The 22,627-nt window shown below is 38.5% G+C and overlaps 1 protein-coding gene across 2 annotated transcripts in view; it reads right to left on the bottom strand.

The window, feature by feature from the left end:
* EDNRA (endothelin receptor type A) overlaps positions 1 to 22,627 on the bottom strand; it is an 85,303-nt gene that overhangs the window by 7,688 nt on the left and 54,988 nt on the right. For both annotated transcript variants that reach the window (XM_001366879.4, XM_056802752.1), the window contains exons 4-5: positions 16,175 to 16,373; positions 5,681 to 5,833 (exon numbers count right to left, since the gene is read on the bottom strand). In XM_001366879.4, the coding sequence (XP_001366916.2) occupies positions 5,681 to 5,833; positions 16,175 to 16,373 (352 nt within the window). The remainder of the gene's footprint in view (positions 1 to 5,680; positions 5,834 to 16,174; positions 16,374 to 22,627) is intronic.

Raw genomic sequence — 22,627 nt, 5'->3', positions numbered from 1 at the left:
AATGGGTTCAAATCAAGAACACATGTGATACCCAGTGGAATCATGCATCGGCTATGGGAGAAGTGGTGGTGGGGTGGGGGGGAAGAAAAGAAAATGATCTTTGTTTCCAATGAATAATGTTTGGAAATGACCAAATAAAATAATGTTTTTAAAAAAAGAAATTATGCAGGGTAAAGAGCTTTTTTTGCTGCTGCTTGTTCTTTTTGCCACCAGTGGACTGGGTTCCTGCATGTTGATTGCTTTCTTAGCTTCTGTCTTGTAGGGCTTTGCCTTGGTAGTATCTTCTCTTCCCAGACAGAAACCCTAGTGAAGGCAAGTAATGTGATGTTCTCTGTGTACTGTGCTTTAAAGCATTTTGCCCTGAGGCTATCTGTCCAGTCCCTGATGCCTCAGCTTTGTCCAGGCTTGTTTCTGCCCAAGCTCCATGTTCTGCTGCCCAGGCTCTGTGCTCCTCAGCCTTGGGTCTCAAGTCTTGCTGCCAAGACCTTGATCTGACCTCAGCAGTAAGTTTGTGGTGCTCTCAGTCAGCCTCTGAGAATTTAGAGATTTGCCTGCCTGTGCTCTGACTCTGGCACAATAGGTAATGTGGGGGAGGGGTGATCAGCTTATGCTTTGATAAGTGTATTTTTGACCCCTTATAGCATGGGAATCCCCAAACACTGCCTACCTTTAAGGCTACATCCTGTGGGAGAGTCCCTTTGCTCTTCTGATTTTGATTTCTGTCCTTTTGAGACATTTCGTAATGATTGGTTGGAAGGAGATTCAGAAGGCTGCTGAATGATTCTTTTTAACCAGAGAAGTGTAGTAGATAGAGCACTGGGCTTGGAATCCAGAAGGACCTAAGTCACAGATATAACTGTGGGCAAGAGACTCATCTCTAAAATGGGGATAGTGGTACCTACTTCACTGGGCTGTTGTACCTACACACAACTGGGCTGTTGGGAGTTTCAAATGATATATAATGGATGAAAAGTATTTCATACAGTGTTATGTTACAGTGCTACATAAATGCCAGTTGTTACTATTGTTATTATTTTTATGTCAGTCAATGAACATTTATTAAGCACTTACTTTGTAGCAGGCACTGTGCTAAGGGCTGGGGATACAGAAGGAGGCAAGATAGTCCCTGCCCTCAAAGAGCTTACAATTTAATAGGGGAGACAATAAGCAAACAAATATATACAAAGGAAGCTATATATACATGTACACACAATATATATGCACATACACATATATCTGATAAATAGGAAACAATTAAGAGAAGGAAGTCATTTGAATTTCAAAGAGTTGGGAAATCTTCCTGAAGAAGATGGGATTTTAGTTGGAATTTGAAGGAAGCCAAGAAATCCAGTAGGTAGAGCTGATGAAGGAGAGCATTCCATGCATGGGGGATATCTAGAGAAAATGCCCAGGACCATGAGATGGAGAGTCTTTTACACAGACAGACAAGAGGTCAATGTCACAGGATAAAAGAGTACATGTTGGGGAGTAAGGTGTAAGAAGCCTAGAAAGTGGGGGTGGGGAGGAGCTATGAAAGACTTTGAATGCCAGACAATAAGATTTTGCATTTGATTCTGGAGGCAAGAGGGAGCCATTGTAGTTTATTGAGTAAGGTAATAACATGGTTGTAGATACACTTTAGGGAAATCACTTTGCTGGCTATTTAAGTGGAGGATGGACTGGAATAGGGAAAGAGTTGAGGTGGGCAGACCCTCCCAGAAACTATTGCTATAATACATGTGTGAGGTGATTAGAGGGCCTATACCACGGTGGTGGCAGTGACAGATGAGAGAAGGGGGTATATTTGAGAGCTGTTGCTGTAAAAATTAAAATTGGTTCGACTAAATATAATAGTTAAAAAATATAAGAATGTGGTTGCTGTTTGTAAAATGAACTCTTAAGTCATGAGTCTGTTAGTCGCTCATAACAATTTAGTTTAATAGAGATATAGTAAAAGAAAGAAATGTAGGAAGGAAGTAGAAAGTATTGCCTGGCTAGATACTCTATAATTTCTGCCCCAAAAGTTCAGCTCACCACCTTGCAAGGGCTCCCTCAAGTCCCAATCTCCAGGTTTTATTGTGGTAGTCTCTTAAACCAGGAGTCCTGGTGGTGTTTTCAGCAAGGGTTCCCCTAACACAAGCCTCTTCCTTTGGCTCCAGTCACTCATCCAGCAAGCCTCCAGCACAGAAAGCTCCAGCCTAGCAGAATCCCCCTCCAGGAGAGTCTCCTTGCCAAAGAGCCAAGGAAAGAATGAATTCTTCTTGGTCTTGCCTTTTATAGGCCCTTTCCTGCATTACTTCCTGTTTCTCTCCCACTTCCAATCACAGCTTCCCAATTTGCCTAGCACTGCCCAAGGGGGGGTGGGGCAGTGCTTGTGGCCTTTTGGGGAGGGTGAACTTTTTTTCTAATAAGTGACTTGTGAACTCTCTTACTTAGTGATTTATTAAGTGTTAAGTAGCAGTACTTTTAGTTCTTGATTGATTAATTCAAACTAGTTTACATTGCAAAGGCTAAATTGACAGGCTTTGCTGACAGATTGGATATGGAGGGTGAGAGAGTGAAGAATCCAGGATGACTCCAAGTTGCAAGCTGGCAGCACTGAGCAGATGGTGCTTCCCTGTACACTAACGGGGAAGGTGAGAGGAAGGGAAATTTTAAGAGGCAAGATAATGAGTTTAGTTTTGGACATGTTGAGTAGACATCCAGTTTGAGGTTGGAGATGCAAGAGAACTATAACTATAGCATGGGATTCAAACAATAGGGTATGATAGAAAGGACAGTGCCATATACCCAGATATATGGCTAGCTGGGCTCATTGAGTTTAACAGTTCATTTTATGGATGAGAAAACTGAGCCCAGAATATTAGGTAAAGGACTACTTTGTGAAGCAGAGAAGTCAGTGTGGATTGGCCTGGCTTTGAAGGTCTAGGCACTTCAAAGTCTATACTGGATTAGGAAAATCACAGATTGAGATTTTTCTTTGGCCACTAACTAGGAAACGTGTTTATTTTTTAAGAGCGTGCTCACTTAACAATTGAGCTAGCCACGTAAAAGCTACTGGGATCAGCCAACACCAAGAGAAAACTGATTAAAATGGGGATTGGAGGCTTAATATTGTCTTGCCCCTAACCACCTGGTATTAGGTGTGTACAGCCTATTATTAGAGCCCACATGACTAGTACAACCACACAAAAGGTTTGTAGGAGAGTTAGTAAAGACAGGGCATCCCTCCACCCAGTCAGTGCTTCTTTGATCTTCGGGAGTTCTCGGTTAAGCTGAAATATGGAAAGACAGTGGTCTCAAATAGAACACAACAGAATGGAGTTATTTCTTGCAGAAAGAAGATCCCATGTGGCCTATTTTGCTGTAAAGGGTACTGCTGTTTAAAAGGGTGGGTAGACTGGTATAACAAAGCATTTGCTAGCAGTGAGAAGAGTTGGGTTCTAGAAATAGAATGCAATAGTCATGTTCTAGCTATATGACCAAGTCCCTTGATTCAATTGAGTTCAATACAATTCAGTTCACGGGTTATTTATAAAGAGCCTATAATGGTGAAGGTGCCATTCACTGAGCTTCTCTGGACCTCTGTTTTCATATTTGTAAAATGTGGTTCTTTCCAATTCTAACCAATAACTTGCTGTGTGATATTAACCTCTCTAAGTGTCCGTTTTCTTATCTACAAAAAAAAGGGGATAATACAATTTGCCCAGCCTACCTCACAGGGCTGTTCTGAGGATCTACTGCTCTGATAATAGAACAGATTTATTATCTCATTAATGTGGATAACAATGCAATTCACAACCCATCCATGTTTGCCGATCCTGTACAATTCTTAAGAAACCACATAAGTTTGCCATATTGGTGGAGTGGGAGATTCCATCCAACATTTTTGTTGCTGTTGTTCAGTTTTGTCCAATTCTTTTTGACCCCATTTGGGATTTCCTTGACAAAGATACTGGAGTGGTTGGCTGTTTCCTTCTCCAGCTCATTTTACAGAGGAGGAGCTAAAGCAAAGTGGGCTAAGTAACTTGCCCAGGTTCACACAGGAAGATGAGTCTTTCTGACTTCAGGTCCAGCAGTCTATCCACTGAGCCATCTAACAACCCAAGTGGAGAGCAAGGTAAATCCATATGTATTACAAAGGGTTTTGTTTCTCTCCCATTTCCTTCTGCCCCTCTGGGAGGTAAAATAAATGCATGTTAACTGAAAAAAAGAAAAGCTATCATGCTCCACGGTTTTCTATACAGTGTCGAGAAGATCTAATGATAATCACATTTATAAATTGTTTGATCTGGGCCACATACTGACCATATGACTCATGTCAATTCACTTAATCTCTTACATTTAGGTATCCTGGCAATTCTCTAAGTTTCTGTGATGCAAAAGAACTGCCAATCCACAGTAGCATAAGGCATTTTTTTAACTGGGAGTGGGATTTTCAATCAAGGGCAAAAAAATATCACCTTTAAGGTTTACAAAGCACTTTTTCCACAACAACCTGTGAAGGAGGTTGGGAGCAAATATTGTGATTTTCATTTTACAGATAAGAAAATGAAGGTTCTTAGAGATTTAAATGCTTTATAATCTAGGATCATAAACTTAGAGCCAGTTAGTCAATCAATAAGCCATGATCAAGTGGTTACTATGTGCCAGGCACTGTGCTAAGCATTGAAAATAAAAAGAAAGGCAAAAGACAGTTCTGGCCTTAATGAGCATATCATCTAGTGGGGGAAACAAGAAGAAAATAAATATATAGGAATATATAGGAACAAGCTATCCATAGGAGAAATAGGAAATAATTAACAGAAAGAAGACAGAATTAAAAAAAAATAGGGATTGGGAAATGTTTCTTGTAGAAGATGGGGTTTTAATGGAGGCTTGAAGGAAGCCAGGTGATGAGGAGGGAGCACATGGGAGATAGTCAGTGAAAATGCCCATAGTCAAGAGACAAAGTGCCTTGTTGATGAGACAGCAAGGAGGGGTCAGTGTAACTGAATAGTCTAAACTTCTCATTTTATAGATGAGAGAAACGGGGTCCACAAAAGAGATTAAATGCCTTACTAAAATTCTCACGGGTGGTAAGTAGCAGATCCTACCCATAAGCCCTTGTTCTGCTCCTCAAAATCCAGTGTGCTTATGATGTTGCCTCTTTCTTTGTCCTGGGGTCACAGTAGATGTTAAAATTGAGATTTTGACCCAGGAGTCTCTTAACTCCAAGTCTAGTACTAAGGATATGCCATATGTGAAAATGCTTTTAAAACAGCAAAGCACTATGCAAGAATCTGCTACCATATCCTACCATAAATTCACCAAAAGGGATTTATCCAATAAGGTGGAAGGCTTTCCAACAACTTGACATTGTGTGGATACCAATGTAGTCTGTCCATTGGTTATCCCTCTCTTATATGGATGACTCATCTTTTCCTTAGGTTATATTGCGCGATATGACATTCTACAATTGTATAGATTGTACTGAACTATTTCATAATTTGAGCTTTGAGATCATTGGGCTACCTGCCTTCTAAATCCACAAGTTGATTCGGACCATGAAGTATTCCAAAGCACCCAGCTCAAGACAGAACTCTACTGTCAAGCTTTTGGTTCTCTTTTCCTGTTTGTCTCTAATGGGATGATAGTTGTATTGTACTGTATAAATGCAAATCATTACCATGATTATTACCTGCTTAAGGTGCTCACTGAGTGCAATTCTCAAACTGCCATTTCTTCTGTTGAGCATCTCACAAGTCATTAGAGTATAAAAGATGGCAGTGCATGCTAACGGTACACAGAAATAGAAACCGAAGAGCCACCAGTCTTTCGCATCTCGGTAAAACTGTAAATAGAAGAAGAGAAAAAAAAAGAAGAAAAATTATGCAAACAAAGTGCAAAATATCCCTGAAATATGCTAATAGCAAGGCTGAAGCAAGATCCTTTTAAATAGAGAGAGAAAAAAACTGTTCCGGTTTTAATAATTCGAAGATGACACAGGAGCAGAAAGTCAATTAAGTTGAAAACTCAGAAAACTGTCTTACTCTTTTACAATACATGGAAAAAGCATAGGATTTTAAGCTTAATATATCCTAATGTTTGCTCTTGCTGTAGAGGTGACCCTGGGTTTTGGAAAGCTCTGTCAATGGAATCTTTGGGAGGTGCCACTAAGTTTGAAGGGCTTCAAGTGTGGGTATTGGTGATAGACAATATGGGGGTTGTCCAAAGACCTATCTTGCCCCAGGCCCTGGAAGGTTGGCTACCAAGTGGTTAATTTTTTTAGCCACAACCATTTAAGAGATTTTAAGAAACTCTAATTTATATCAGTTGTGGTAGTACCCCATAGATGAAATAATGGATTTCTTAGAAAATGATTTTAATAAAAAAAAAAGGTGGTTTCAATTGTCTACTTTTGGATAAAGAAGGTTCTTTGGTAAAAATTAATCTGTATTTTGAAACATGAAATCATAGCACTTAAAGTGCTCTCCAAATACAAGCTATTATGATAAGAGGTAAAAAAGAGTTTTGTGGATAAAATTCTGAACTTGATATCATGAAAGATCTAGAATCAAATCCCAAGTCTGACATTTATTAATCAGCAAATCACCTTCTCTAAGCTTTAGTTTCCTCATCTGTAAAATGGGGATAGATACATCACAAGGTTTATGGTAAGGCTCAAATGTTATGATGCAGGCAAAATGTTTTGCAAACTTTAAGACCCTAAACGAATGTTAATGATTATTTCTTAACTCATTCACAGCTAGAGAAGAGCATAAACCCTTTGAGGGAAGGGACTCTTTTATTTTGGGTTTATTTATTCCCTAAAGCAGCTAGATGGTACAGTGGATAAAGTGCCTGGTCTACAGTCAGGAAGACTCAACTTCCTGAGTTCAAACCTGGCCTCAGACACTTACTAGCTGAGTACCCTGAGTGAGTCACTTAACCCTATTTGCCTCAGTTTCCCCATCTGTGAAATGAGCTGGAGAAGGAAATGGCAAACCACTCCTGAATCTCTGCCAAGAAAACCTCAGATGGGGGTCACAAAATGTCAGAAATGGCTGAAATGACTCAACAACAACAACAACAACTAATCCCTAGGTCCTCTAGGGCAAGTGCCTTGAAAATACTAAGCACTTAATAAGTCCTTAGTAAATTTTATTGAGGCTTAGTTGGCTTATGTCCCCTGGATTGAAGAGTTCTTAATGAACTATGAGAAGTGATGTGAATACTTTGGTTTCATAGGCAGTTAACCCTTTGCCTGGTATGCATGCTATGTGACCTCATTGCTGGAAAATTGGAGCCATCAATAACTTTGCCCCCCCACTCTTTTTAAAAATGCTCACCACCTGGAAGTCATTTGAAGAGCCCGAAGAAGCATGGAGCTTGACTTTCCTGCTGGGTCTGGGAAGTGGTCAGACTAGCTAACCCAAGGAGTATTCTGACTCTTTTCTCTAAAATGAAAACTTTGATTTTCACCAGAGATGGAGATTGAAACACTATACGCAGAGACTTCCTGCCTCTGAATGATTAATCTGAGAAGGAAAGAAACCCTTTCTTTCCCATCATTTCCTTCCAGATTGTTTATTTAGCAAGGACATACCCCACACTGTAACATTAGTTCCCACAGTAAAAAATGATGGGACTCTGAAGACTTAGGTAATTTCTGATTATAATACAAACAATGAGAGGCCCCCTGGGTAATATTTGTAGTACCTTCTATTAATGGCTACTAAGTAATAAAAATGTTATACAAAATGACAAAGAAATTAGTTTACTTAGATCTGTTTATGCAAATACTTCCTTGAAAGTATTTCATTCTATATCAATTCAATAGTGTGATACAATGGAAAGAGGGAAAGAGTGCTGTAATAGGAGTCAAGGGAGCTGGGTTTTAATCTCTGTACCACTTAGTTCCTGGGTGATGCAGGCAAGCCACTTAAACCTCTCAGTTTTTTCATCTGTAAAATGAGATTGGTTTTGATGACTTCTATGTTTCCTTCCAATGGAACTCTATGGTTCTATGGTTCTACGAGCACTCTGATTATGTCTTCTATAGGTAAGGCTCAAGATGTCCATTCAAAAATGAATGATGCCTTCTAAGAACTTATATTCTCTGGAGCAATAAAAACAAGTAAAGAAATAAATTAACGCAAGATCATTTATGGAAGGAGAGAGTGCTAACAACTAAGGAGATGAGGAAAGGCTAGAGGACACTGGAGCTGAGCCTTGTAGAAAACTAGAGAATATAAGAAGGGGAAGTGAGGAGGGATACATTCCCAAGGCTAGGGAACAGTCTATGCAAAGATGACGAGACAGGAGATGGAATGCCAAGGTTGGGAAACAGCACATAAGCTTTTTTAGGATGGAAGGGAGAGTATTTGGAGATCAATGTGAACAGTAAACCAAGATAAAAAACCCCAACTTTTGAAAGATCAGCTGCAGCCAGACTATGAAGGTCCTTACATGCCAAGCTAACAAGTGAGTATTTTATCTTAGAGGGCATAGAAAGCCACCAACGTTCTTGAGCAGAAGAAAAATAAAATCAGAGCTGTGCAGTAGGAGTATTATTTTGAAAGTGTGGGGATGATGGATTAGAGAGAGCTGGAAACTATAGAGTGGTAGCTGGGAGTCCAGTAAGGTTATCGCAGTAGTCTAGGTAAGAGGTGATAAGGGCCTTAACAAGGGTGTTGTGGTCTCTATCACAATGATACAATCTGCTGGAGAAAAGGAATGCCGGAGTGGAAGATCTGAGCCAAGTTTAAGTTATGTCATTGATGCTAGTATTCTATCCAATTCTGCAGAGCAAAACCCATCCATGCCTACCCAATCTGTGAAGCTCTGGTCTACATCCTCTGTAAATTCACCACAGGAGATCAGTCCATTGTGCTGAGGGCTCTTCTTTTGTTTTCTCAACAGAAGGAGATGCCAGAGGAGTGATAGAAGGAACAATTAGTTCCTTCTCATGGTTGTTAAGTGATTTGTCCATTTTTTTTCATTCATGCATTTTTCCCCCACAGGGCAAAGTAGGTTAAGTGACTTGGCCAGGGTCACACAATTCATGCATTTGGGGGGATATCTTTTATTTCTCTTTCCATAATCCCTTTTGCCAATCCACATCAGTGGGGGATTTTTTTGATTTTATTATCTCTCCTCAAGAAATGTGATGGCTGTGTGTCCCAATGCCTGTTGTCCTGTTGTCAAATGTGAAAAAGCTGGATGTTGGCTCCATAATTTCTGGGATGCAGGCTTACTAGCTCTAGGGTGGGAAAGGCTACTTCATGTCTCCAGGGTGCCTTTTCTTATGAGAGTACTGCCAGCATGATTAAGTTAATAGAGGGTGGGAGGTGGGATGAGGGTAGGGAATCTAATTTATAGGTGAGGAAGAAGGTAAGAAAAGAGAATAAGAAAGAGAGGAGAAAAAAAGATTAGGAAAGAAGAATCACAGAATCTAAGAATTGGAAGGGACCTCAGAGATCAGTTATTCTAATTCACACTTGAATAGGAATCCTCTTTAAAGCATACTTCAATCAATAAACCAATCAATCAATAAACATCTATTAAGCACCTACTATGTGCCAGGTACTCTGCTAAGCACTGCAGGGTCAAAAAGGGGCAAAAGGCAATCCCTTCTCAAAAAAAAAAAACAACCAAAAAACAAAGACAACCCTTGCCTTCAAGGAGTTTAAAATCAAATGGAGCTTGCAATCAAACCTACTGGTTGATTGAATCTGAGTTCCCTGAAGGTGGGATGATGCTTTTCTTTTTATCCCTATGAATTAGCACAGTGCCTGGAACACAGAGTGATTTATAAATGCTTGTGGACTAGATAACAGTGGCGGAGTGTCAACTGGTTTTACAGAATTGTTTTCTGAATTTCAAAAGAGGGTCAGTGGAGGGGGAAAATGTTATTCGGAAATGACTATGATGCAAAAACAAAAAAGTGCGATTGAATTTTATTTTAAAATTAGAATTTTTATTTTTTCTTGAAGACTTCTAAGTGACTGGAAATCTACTATCTCCTGAGGAATTTTGTTTAGTGGCAGGGGTGGCTCTACTGGGAGAATTTCCCTCTAAATTTACTTCTTAGCAACTTCCATCTGTTATGCCCACTAGAGCCCAGGGAAAGTCTGGTCATTCTTCAACATTTCAGGCCTTCAACTACTTGAAAATAGCTAAAATACTGTTTTCTGGACTTCTTCTGGTTAAAAATCCCCAGTTCCTACTACTGATGCTCATATGGCACGATCTCACCATAAAGGTTGCCCTTCTCTGATCACACTCCAAATTATTATTAATGTCTTTCCTAAAACGTGGCACCCAGAACTGAACACATTATACCAGATACAGTCTAAGGGGGGAGAACTAAGAGAAAGAAGAGGGGAAGGAAAAGAGAATTAAAAAAAAAAGATATTTGTAGGGTAGAGAATTGTAAAGTTGACCATTACAACTATTTAGGGTGTCCTTTGATTGTAGAAGAGCCACAGGTTGATGGCCACTCCTCAGAGTGTAATTTCTGCCACCGGATCACAGCCTGGCTCTCATTTCCATGGCATCTCTGATCTTGGTATTTGAACACTAGATTACAATAGTTGGGGAAGTTATATTCCATCATGTTACTTTTATGACCCCAAATCTTTAGTTGTCTTCTACTGCCACTGAATAAATTTCAAACTGCTATGCGACCCTACCTTTTGAGACATTTCTTATTATTCCCCTTAAGCCATTCTATATTGTAGCTAAACTGGACTCCATTCTGCCCGACTGAAGAAGATGCATTGCATCATCCTGCTGCTCTCTTTTTACTCACATTGCTCCTTGTTCCTGGAATGCCTTTCCTTTCTTTCTCTATCTGCTGATGACTGATTTCCATTTACTTAGATATCTTCCCCCCAAAAGTTTCATTAATGCCTTTTGTTTCGACACGAGTCATTTCTGGATAGCCCATTTAAAATGTGACTTCTTTATGGCATTTTCCCTTCCCTTTGAGTAAGCAAGGACCCCATCCTTGGGAATTTATATTATATCTCTCTAAGGTACTTACCATGTAAATAAAAATGATTGCTGCAAATTATGGTTATCTCAATCAATCCATCAACAAACATTTATTAAGTGCTTATTATGAGCGAGGAATACTGGGTGTCCAAATATGAAAAAAGAAAGACAGTCCATATCCTCAAGGAGCATATGTTCTAATGGGAGAAGTCAGTACACAAAAAGAAGCTGAAAACTAGAGGGAAGTATCCAACTTGGAGATCACGATGGAGAAGTCAGAGAAATCCCCAATTAGTGCAATTAAATGAAAAATGAGATGTCTGAGCTTGCTATCTGATTAAGTGAAGTTCAGAGTCATTGTCCTACTCTCTAATCAGAGAGGTAGAGGGTAGTAAAGACTGATCAAGAGTACCAAGGTGTGTGACTTTGGACAAGCCATTTAACCCTGTTTGCCTCAGTTCCTCATCTGTAAAATGAGCTGGAGAAGGAGATGGTAAACTGCTCCAGCATCTCTGCCAAGAAAAACCTAATTGGGGTGATGAAGAGTCAGACATGACTAAAATAACAACTACCCAACAAATCTAGGCTGATGAGATCTTGCAGGATGATTTTAATGAATTTTCTGGGGCAGGGTGGAGAAGGCAGAGAAGTCCTAAGGTGTACAGCCAGATATCTCTGTTGGTGTCTTTTCTTTCTACTCTCAGTTCTACTATCAGTTTTTCTATCAGTTCCATGAAGGAGATGATCCTGTCCTTTTCTGAACTTTGTGATATGGTAGTCAAGAGGGCTCATGCCAACTTTGATTGCATTGAGATTTGGAGAATTCGGAAATTCTTAGCTTCCTATGTTCAACTCTTGCCAGACCTCCTTTGAATTAAAGAATTCATTTCTGGGCTTCACAGTTTAGGAAGGCCATTGATAAGTTGGAAAGTGCTCAGAAGAGGGAAATTAGAATGATGAATGGCTTCATGAGAATAGAGGAAATAGGAATGATGAGACTGAAGAAGTCAAAACTTAGTACTGTCTTTTCCAGTACAGAAGGGTTACCATACAAAGGAGGGATTCAACTGTTTGGTCCATAAAGGCCAATTTAAATTTAACATATATTTAAAAAATTTTAAGTTTAACATAAAGAAAGCCTCCCTAACAATTAAAGCTGTTAAAAAATAAGTTGGGCTGGCCCAGGAAGGAGAAGATTCCCTTGAGGGCCCCAAGCAAAGACTGAATGACCAATTGTGGAATACCCAGTAGAGAGGACTCTTATTCAGGTAGGGGTTGGACTGGGTGGTTTCTCAAGTCCTTTCCAACTCTGACCTTCTATGATTCTAGACATATTGGCAATTATCTCTTGTCAACAATCCTGGAGACCAATTCCAGTTCAAGAACTTTTTTGGCAGAATGAAAAAGTGAAAAGAGATCTAGGATTTTCTAAGCAAACCATTTGTACTAATTATTTCTTTTCCTTTAAAAGGAAGCATTTCTTGGAGAAGAATTCAGCTTACCTATAGAACTCTTATGATGGATTTTATTATGGAACTAAAATGGTACAATGGTATTATGCAAAACAAAGACAGATAATCTCAAATACAAATTCAGGCTGAAATCATAAGAATTGAATGTTTTCCTCCACTGAATGTAGGATTTCCTTTCTTTTGTTTCCACAAAAGACAAATAGGAGGAGATAATTTTTCCCCCTTTAAACATGTTTCTTGGAGAATAGTCCCTCTGAGCAGCTTTGGAATTGCTATCTAGATGCCTCTAGGGTGTAGTTATTATGGTCGAATTTGCTTTTAAGTTTTCTTCCAAGGGTAAGGAAAAAAACAAAACAAAACCAACCACTGAGGATAGTAAAAGTAGCAAAAGACTCCTTATCTTTAGAAAAGATTAATTCCAGGAAGTATTTGCAGATTTTAATTCCTCAAACCAATAAATGACACTGCACAACATTTAATAAAATACTGGTATGGTATCAATTTTGCCATTTTATCTATGAATCTTTTCTTTCTGGATTTGGAATGGAGGACCTGAGTGAGACTCCTGAAAAGTCTAAAGGTCTGGGCTCTAATGATGGGTTCTCTCTCAAAGTATGTGACTCTAGTCAAGCCACTTAACCTCTATGGGCTTCAATTACTCATTTGTAAAAAAAAAAAAAGGTGGATTGGATGCCTTTAAGTTTTCTATGAACTCTAATGGTCTATGAATATCATTTTTATGAATAAAATATATACTAGAGATTATTCATGTTCTGGTCTAATTATTTATGTGGGCACAAAGAGGTCTTAGGTTAAGTAACTCTGTCAAATAATCAGATGGGCTTTATAATTACCCAAATATAAAGTGTCTAAATAGTAATAAATCAAGAATATAAATTTCCCTTCCTAAAAATCTATAAACAGATGACTCATGAGATTCAAAGTCACATTCACTTTTCCTTGTTAGTTCTTAAGTCTGTAACCCAAGGATAAGTCATTAAATCCTTGGGCTTCTGTAATATGGACAATCAAGACTCAGCAAGGCAAATGTTTCTTTCTATTCATTCTCCAAAATAAAGACATATCACTGTCTCATTTGTCCTCCCTTTTCCTGTCTTATATTTTCCCAGCTGGTCTACTGTTGTCATAACAATTGTATTTCTGATATAAACCTCAACTGACCTTATTTTATCTTTTCTATGGGCTCACATGATTCCTTTTAGGGACATTATTCTTAATGCATACTGTAGGACTTCTGTGGGACCTCTGCCAATTTCCATTGGGACATCTACCCAATGGACACTTCTCCAATTTCTAAATGATATCCAGTTCTTCTCAGGCTCATCAGTGTCTGAGTGGGTTATTTTTGTTTTTTTGCTTCTTTTTTCAACCTTATTCCCTAAGCAACTTGGATTACTTTACTTTTGGTGGAACTATATTAATGAATTAATTAATATTAAATAGTACTAAATCTTATTGTTTTGTAATCGGAATGCTCTATTTCCATCCATTTTTGCAGGGAGTTAAGAGGAAGCCCGAATTAACATGGTCACTCTTTTAAAGTCAACTTTACATCATTCATTGATTGATTATACAGATAATTATTTAACTATAAAGATCATTCTATAGATAAATGAGTGAAAAATGGAACTTTTGGATCAAAATTTTCAAGTTATTTGCTCACATTTATCAGGCAGAAAAGGCCAGCTTTTTACCTTTTGTGGGCCATGTTCACTTCATTTATCTATCACTAGAAGACTGGCTTTTAAATGATAAATATTTTTTGGTCATTAGAACCTATTGAAGGCTATCAACTAATGCAGGGAGGCAGGAGTGTACTTGAGGCAGCTCTTATTGATTCAAGACAGTCACGTAGTTAGATTTTCAGTGTGAATATGTATTCCTTGAAAATTGGTACATACTACAAATCAGGGCTTGATTTTTTATTGTCTTGACTTAAAAGTGATTGCGAAAATGTTAATAATGGAGATTAAACTTAAAAGTATTTCGTGTGTACATTTCCCCCCAAGAGCTTATTGATAAACATTTTCCAGTCCATTCCTGCATAGAGGGGTTGTAATCTATAAAGGTGAAAAGAGTTCCCACACTACTGAAATCATAGGTCCTTTGAAGTTGGAAGAAATCTTGGCATGTAAAGCAGCTGCGAAACAAAAGATGTAGATTTTTAGGAAAGCTAGTTTGGCAATTCCTATGAACTGTTTACTTAAAAAAAAACCCCTGAAAACAGGGTAATCAGTCACCTATAAAACCACTAATTTTGTAGACTTTCCAAGATATGGAAACATACCCTGACAAGCCTGCAAATGATTAAGTTTTAGAATATGAGTAGCATGAAGCTTACATTGAAGCAGTAAATAATATTGATTTAAAGAGAAATAGTTATCCCTTTGGTTTCTCTTCTTAGACCATATGGAACTTATTTTTGTAGAGGATGTGTATTTTAAAACAAATTTTCCAGTGCACTTAAAACTCCTTGGTTGAATGAGGTTGTTTGTGGTCAGGTGTATTTAAAAAATCAGAATTAAAAAAAAAATCTAAATGGTTTTCATTAAGTTGAATCATGCTGTTCTGATATACATGTGACCATAACAGGAGGATAGAATCTTTTACATACAAACCTTATGGATTTTGCTGATTTAGTAAGAAATGAATGTGATGGAGGAATGTGGATTTTCCCAGGACATGTGAAATTTGTAACCCTCTTTGTGAGTCTGATAGATTATTGGCTCATAGATTTGGATATTTGAGAGATCATTTAGGATCTCCCTTTTATTTAACAGATCTTGAGGCCCAGAAGGTTAGGGAGCTTGTTTTTAGGTCATATTAAGGCAATTAAGTCGACGAATTGAGATATGAACCTAGCATTCTTTTCACTGTACCAAGCAAATGGCTCTACAATGTGTAATAATAATGCATGCCATTTTATTTACACAGCTATAACTTTTTTGAGGGGGAAGGAAAGAAAAAAAAACATTTATTAAGTGTGTACTATGTGCCAGGCACTGGGCTAAGCACTTTATAAATATTATCTCATTTTATCCACACAACAACCTTGAGAGGTAGGGTCTTGAACAAAGAAGCCAAAAGATCCATTTCACTCTTTTCCTCACTAAGTTGACAACTTTTGTTTTGCACTAACTGGATTACCCACAGATCCTGAAATCATCCAACTGTCCCAGAATAAAAGATTTTTAGAGTAATCAGAGATCTCCCTGGATATCCAGTCAGGCTCATATTTAACAAGAATCCTTTTGCTCAACAAATAGCAATCTAACCTTTTCTTGAAGATCACCAAAGAAGAGAAACTGACTTACCTTCTAACATAGCCCATTCAACTCTGCACAGTCCTAATTGTTGGAAGTTTTATCTTACATCAATTTCAAATTTGCCTTTCTGCAATGTGAACTCATGGCTCATAGTTCTGCCTTCTGGATCCAAACAGAACAAGTCTAATCTGTCTTTCATATGACAGCTCTTTGAAGATAGCTATCACATGTATTCTAAGATTTCTCTTCTCTGGTCTAAGGTTCTTCTTTTTTCCCCCAGCTAATCCTTATATTCCTAACTTCAAGGTCTTTCATCATTTTGGTTGTCTCCTCTAGATACTTTTCTTTCAGTTGTCACTACAGCCCCAAAGCTTACAGAGTCAATGCTTAGTTAGACAAGAACAGCTCCCAATTAGATTATGTAAAGTTAAGTACCTCCATGAACTTGTTTGTGGGGTTGAGCATGCAGGTTTTGTGTTCTTTACCCTTATACTCAAAGGGCACCATGACAAAGCCAATGGCTTCGGGAATAGCCAAGATGAAGGATAGAATCCAGATGGACACAATTTCAATTGCAGTGATCAAGGGAATCCCAATTCCCTGAACTCGACTCCAGGAGGCAACTGCCCTGTACCTGAAATAAACATGTGAAAGAACAACTATTAGATCATATGGGAGGAAAGGTAAAAGAATGGAACCCTCAGCATGTGTAAGAGAGTAATAAGCCTACAATGGTTGAGATCAGACATTTACAAAAGTGACCCATTCTTAGAGGTGGTTCATAACTGTGACCGACTACAAATATAAGGTTGAATAGCATTCAGCTCAATTTAATAAAAATTTAGTGACTATTGTGTGTTCTTATATGTTCTACTATGTGATAGGTATTAGAGGGGTGCCGTAACTCATAGAATATCAGTCCTGGAAACAGGAGGACTTCTTAATGAATTCAAATCTGGCCTCAGCTACTTACTTCCTAGCTGTATGACCCCAGGCAAGTCACCTAACCTTGTTTGCCCCAGTTCCTCATCTGTAAAATGGGCTGGAGAAGGAAATGGCAAACCACTCTAACATCTTTGCCAGGAAAACCCCAAATGGGGTCACAATGAGTCTGATATAATTGAGGCAGCTAAACAACATTAGGATTACAAACAAAAACAAAAATAGCTGCTGCCCTCAAGGAGATCACATTCTTTTAGGGAGGAGACAACAGTTACACTGAGAAGTAAATAGAAATCAATTTTAAAACATTTTTAAAATTATAAAAAAATATATAATAAACAAAAATATAAATTATATAATAAGTAATTCACAAATAAGTAAATGAGAAGTAATTTGGTGGGGTGTAAAGAACTGGGAGATCAGAAGAGGCATCTTGTTGGAGGTGGCACTTGAGCACTGAAGAGAGAAGGAGAACATTTCAGACCCAGTGAAGAGTCTACAGAGACAGAGAAGTTGGACATGGAATATTATATAGAAAAGGAACAACAAGCAGGCCAGTTTGGACGGGACAGAGTAGTTGAGGGAGAATAATATGAAAAAAAGTCTTGAAAGATAAAGAGATATCTCCTAATACTATTCAAAATTTGTGTTTTTTCTATGAAATGAAGGAATTGGAGTAGATATCTCAGGTATCTTTTAACTCCAAATCCTTGATCTGAAATATAATATAAAACATACTGCATTCTAAAGATGAATGAGAAAAAAGCCCATTTACTATATTTTAAGCACTGCATTAAAACCTATGGGTAAGGGGTAACCTAGTCAGGAGGACCTGGGTTCAAATATGGTCTCAGACACTTCCTAGCTGTGTGACTCTGGGCAAGTCACTTAATCTCGATCACCTAGCGCTTGCCTTCTTGTCTTAGATTTGATATTAAGACAGAAGATAAGGTTTTTGACCACAAAGTATAAAGGGAGTGGTGGTGGCCAAAGAGAGATGTTTTGGTTTAGAAAGTGACAAGGATGGGAATAATATGTCTGCCATGAGGGAAGTAGATGTTTTGAAAAAAAGGGTGGTATGATGGACGGGAACTGGGTTCAAATCTCACCTTTGTTACTAAGTACTGGTACTTTGCCACTTTGGCCTTCAGTTTTATTACCTGTAAAATGGCTAGTATGAACTAGATGACCTCTCTGTCCCTTGCATGGTGGAAAGAGCAGTCAGGGAACTAGAATAAAAATCCTGGCTTTGTTATTCATTCATTTTACTTATTATATATTATTATTATTTATCAGATTTTGATACATCATATTATAATATATTATTTATTAAATTACTTATTATTTATTGTTACTTAGTGTGAAATTAGGCAAATCACTGTCATGAGGAAGAGGAAATTGGATTGCTGGAAAGTGGGCTCTAACATCCCTTTAAACTCAAAATCTGGGATGCTTTATATCCTCAGCCTATGAAAATTGATAAAAAAGGATTGTTAGATGGAAAGATATCTTTCAGTGTATTTTATTTCACTCACCAGTGTTTGTAATAAAGACAACAACATCCCTAAAATAGAAGTGAGTATCACAGCTCAATAAAAATATCTAAGAGTATCTTCCAGAGACTTTGCTCTAATTCTTTGTTTATCAAACAAGCTCGACATAGATACTGTAATTGGTGGGCCTATGTAACAGGTGGCTATGTCCACTGCAAATGCCGGATGGAATACTGATTATCTTTTCAGCTAGCTCTCAAATTGGAAATGAATGAATTAGCATTCAGATTTGCTAATCAGTTCATGAATTGGATTAGTATGAATTAGTCTTCCATTGCTAAATCACATCTGGATGGATGCGTTCATTCAGCAAACATAATTAAGAAAGTACTTCTGCACAAACCGCCTGCCAGGTGCTGAAGAAGATAAAGAGATTAAATAAAGCTTCCCTTCAGGAGTTTACTAACTAGTCAATGAGATAAGACATCTGTACAATAACTGTCAGTTACATGCAGTGGTGGTTTAAAAAAAAAAAACTCTTACCTTCTGCCTCAAAATTAATATCAGTATTAGATTCAAGGCAGAAGAGGGGTAGGGGCTAGGCAATTGGAGTCAAGTGATTTGTTCAAGGTCACACAGTTAGGCAGTGTCTGAGACCAGATTCGAACCAAGGACCTTCTGTCTGCAGGCTTGGCTGTCTATCCACTGAGTCTCCTAGCTGACCCCCATACAGTAGTGCTTTAAGGATTTCAAAGAGCTCTATCTATATCTGTTCCTTCTAATAACCTTGTCATGCATTATGGGTATTCTTATCATCATTGTATAAATGTTGTGCAAAAATATTTCTGTAAAGTTACTAGCAGAAGACTAGAAGAAACAAGCTGCAGAGTGTCACAGTTAATAACAATAATAATAATGACAACTAATAGCATTTTTTATAGTGCTTTAAGGTTGTCAAAATGCTTTACACATGTCTCATTTTATCCTCACAACAACCCTTGTGAGGTAAGTACTATGGTGATCCCCATTTGACAGATGGGAAAACTGAGACAAACAAGTTAATTGACATGTCCAAGATCTCACAGCTAGTACGTGGTTGAAGCAGGATGTGAACTCTGGTCTTCCCAGATCCAAGCCCCATGGGCTATTAAGTGAATCATTTAGTGCCTCTGAGCTCACTGTGCAGGGAGCCTGAGGGGGTTCATAGAAAGATAGTTTGAGAGGCAGGAGCAGACAGACTGTGTGAATGTGGCATAGGTGTGTAAGGGGGAAATGAGTAATTAGCTGATAGGAAGGCTGGCCGAGGGCTCTTTCCAGGGAGGTTCTTTGATTTCCCGGCCACTGATCTCTCCACATTTCACTTAGGTAAAGGCTTTATGATTAATCTGAGGAGAGTTCCAATGAATGACTAAAATAAAGAAAAAAGCTCAGTCTGCTTGTTCTGTTTAGTGGTGCCTGAGACTCTGCAGGTGTTCCCTCCAATTGGCCAGGAGTCAATAATCTGACTGTGTTCCTCCCTTGGAGAAGAACCTGGAAATGCACACTGAGGAGGAGACACCCAGATAGATCATGCCGGCTGCTTTGGCTGCCTTGTCCCCTGGAATTCCCAACCAGGATGGAGGGATTTCTAAGGACTCTTCTGCTGAAGTGGGTTATTTTTGTCACTCTGAGCCCAGTGCAGAGAGTAACCCAGAGATGGAGTGAAGAAGCGATAGGCAGCAGGAGGCACGGGTTCTGACTGGAGGCTTTGTCACGGATTTTCTGTACAAATTTGGGGTAATGTTCTTAACTAGCGAACAGATGGTTTATGGGACGGTATATTGAGAGCTGGAAGGAACCGACGGGTCAACAAGTCCAAGGCAGTCATTTGACAGTCTAGATCACTGCATCTCCCACCTTCATCCCCTAAACTCTTTCCTCTTTACTTCTCTGTCTACATGTTCTTCCTTAGGATAGAAAGGAAGCTATTGTGGGTAGAAATTTTTTTGTTTCTTAGCATAGCATAGCATAGCATAGCATAGCATAGCATAGCATAGCATAGCATAGCATAGCATAGCATAGCATAGCATAGAGAGAGTGCAAGACCTTGAGTCAGAAAGATTCATCTTCTTAAGTTCAAATCTCCCCTCAGATCCTTGCTAGTCATGTGACCCTAGGCAAGTTACCGAACCCTGTTTGCCTCAGTTTCCTCATCTACAAGATGAGCTGGAGAAGGAAATGGCAAACCACTCTGGCATCTTTTTCAAGAAAACCTCAAATGGAGTCATGGAGAGTCAGACACAACTGAACAATAGCAATGTTCCTGGCTGTCAGCATAGTACCTGGTGCATAGTAGGCACTGGGGCTCTGATTACAGAGCAGGAAACTAAGGTGGAGAGGAGAAAACAAATTTGTCTAAGGTGACACACAGATTATCAGGGTGTGGACCCCAGTCTTCTGATTTCAGATCTAATCCTCTTTTTAAGTCATCAAGATGCCTTTCTTCTTTAGTAAAGTGAGAAGAGCAAGCTAACACTACTATCCCTTTGGAAACTGCAAACACAGTCAAGGCAAAGGTCTTTGCCATCTAGCAAAATCTCAGGGAAATTTAGGGAGGTAGTAATAAATCTGTTTCCCTCAATTTTCCAGGTTATTAAGCAAACTGGAAAATGTAGTAGTTAGGAGAGACATGTCACTCCTTTTTTCTGTTCTGCAAAAAGTGGGATTTGGGGTTTTAGAGTATACCACGATATCCTCGTAATAATAACAAAAAGAACAGGCAGCATTTGTACAGGGCTTTAAGCATGGCCAAGGATTTTATATATGCTATTTTATTTTATCTGCCCAACCCTGAAGTAGATACTACTGTCCTCATTTTAAGATGAGGAACCACAAGCAAATAGAGGTTAAATGACTTGCCCAGGGTCATATGGTGAGTTAACTATTTCAGGCAGGATTTCAGTGTGATCTTCCTGTATAAAATAAGATCACATACTTCTTTCCTCAGCTCTACCTGAATAAAATGCCCAGGGCTAATTCTATACCAGCCTAACTGGCTGTCTGAGAGTAAATCAAGAAATGCCATTTCCCATTTTTCTTAAAAGGGCCCTGTGCTTGATAAAAGGGTTAAAATAGATCTACTGCTTGATTTCGAGTTACTTCCAATTCATCAGCCAGGACAGAACAGACTTGGACAGACACAAAGAAAAATAACTCAAATACCTGCTCTGCAAGATCATAAATTAAGTAAGAGATATTGACCTTAAGATTCTTGGACTACTTTCTGCTTTAATGCTTTTCCAATTATAATATTCAAATTTCAAACTTCAGCTCCAAGAATTTAAAAAATGAAACAAAATCCAGTCTCTTGATCTTTGGCATGTCACATCCTTTAGCCCTATGTCAGAGTTGAATGAAAACTGCTTTTAGAATTACTATTAGGAAAAGAACATTACGTGTACCATAGAACAGGACATGTATTGCTTGCTATAATATTTTCATGGCTTTATACTTGAAATGTTTATTGCTTTTCAAAAGGAAGTTCACCCATCCCCTTCTTTCCTGCTTTCTCTTCTTAATATAGAATATGCTAGACAGACATATTTTTACAAAACAAGATATAAAATGATTTCTTTTTCATTTGGACGTATGATTTTATCCTAGTGTGGAAACTCTCTCTACCAATTCAGATTATCCTGTGATTTACAGTCTTAGAGAGGTACCATTGGCATAGAAAGTTCAAGTGACTTATCTATGATGAGATTGCTGTTTGGTTATTTCAGTCACGTCTGATTCTTTATGACTCCAGTTGAGGCAAGAAAGGCAAAGACACTTGAGTGGTTGGCTATTCCCTTATTTAGCTTATTTTACGGATGAGAAAACGGAGGCAAAGAGGATGAAATGACTTGCCCAGGGTCATATAGCTAGAAATTTCTAAGGTCAAATTAGAACTCAGGTCTTATTGACTCCAGGCTCAGTTCTCTGTACACTATGGTGCCACTTGCTGACCATCCATGATCATGAGTGAATTTAAGTCAGAGGTAAGACTTGAACTCAAGTTTTTTTCACTTTGAGGCTGGTTCTCTATCTACTATGCCCTGCTTCTTTTGATATAAATATAGAGATTGTTAGAGTTTTTTTTTTTTAAATTTCTTAATCATGACTGGGTGTATTTTCTCAAAAGTAAAACAAGGGGGCAGCAAGCTGGCCCAGTGGATGAAGAGCCAGTCCTAGAGATGGGAGGTCCTGGGTTACAATCTGACCATCTCACTTTCTAGCTCTATGACCCTGAGCAAGTCACTTAATCCCAATTGCCTAGTTCTTACTATTCTTCTGCCTTGGGACTGATCCTTGGTATTGATTCAAGGACTGAAGGTAAAGGTTGAAAAAAGTAGATCAAGAACTGTATAGTTGAAAATTGTTAGTTCATCCATTCATTAACTCAAAAAACATTTATTCAATTGAATTCAACAAC

This window comes from Monodelphis domestica, chromosome 6 (assembly GCF_027887165.1).
Source record: "Monodelphis domestica isolate mMonDom1 chromosome 6, mMonDom1.pri, whole genome shotgun sequence".
Classification (NCBI taxonomy): Eukaryota; Metazoa; Chordata; class Mammalia; order Didelphimorphia; family Didelphidae; genus Monodelphis; species Monodelphis domestica.
This window is presented reverse-complemented; position numbering and strand designations above follow the sequence as displayed.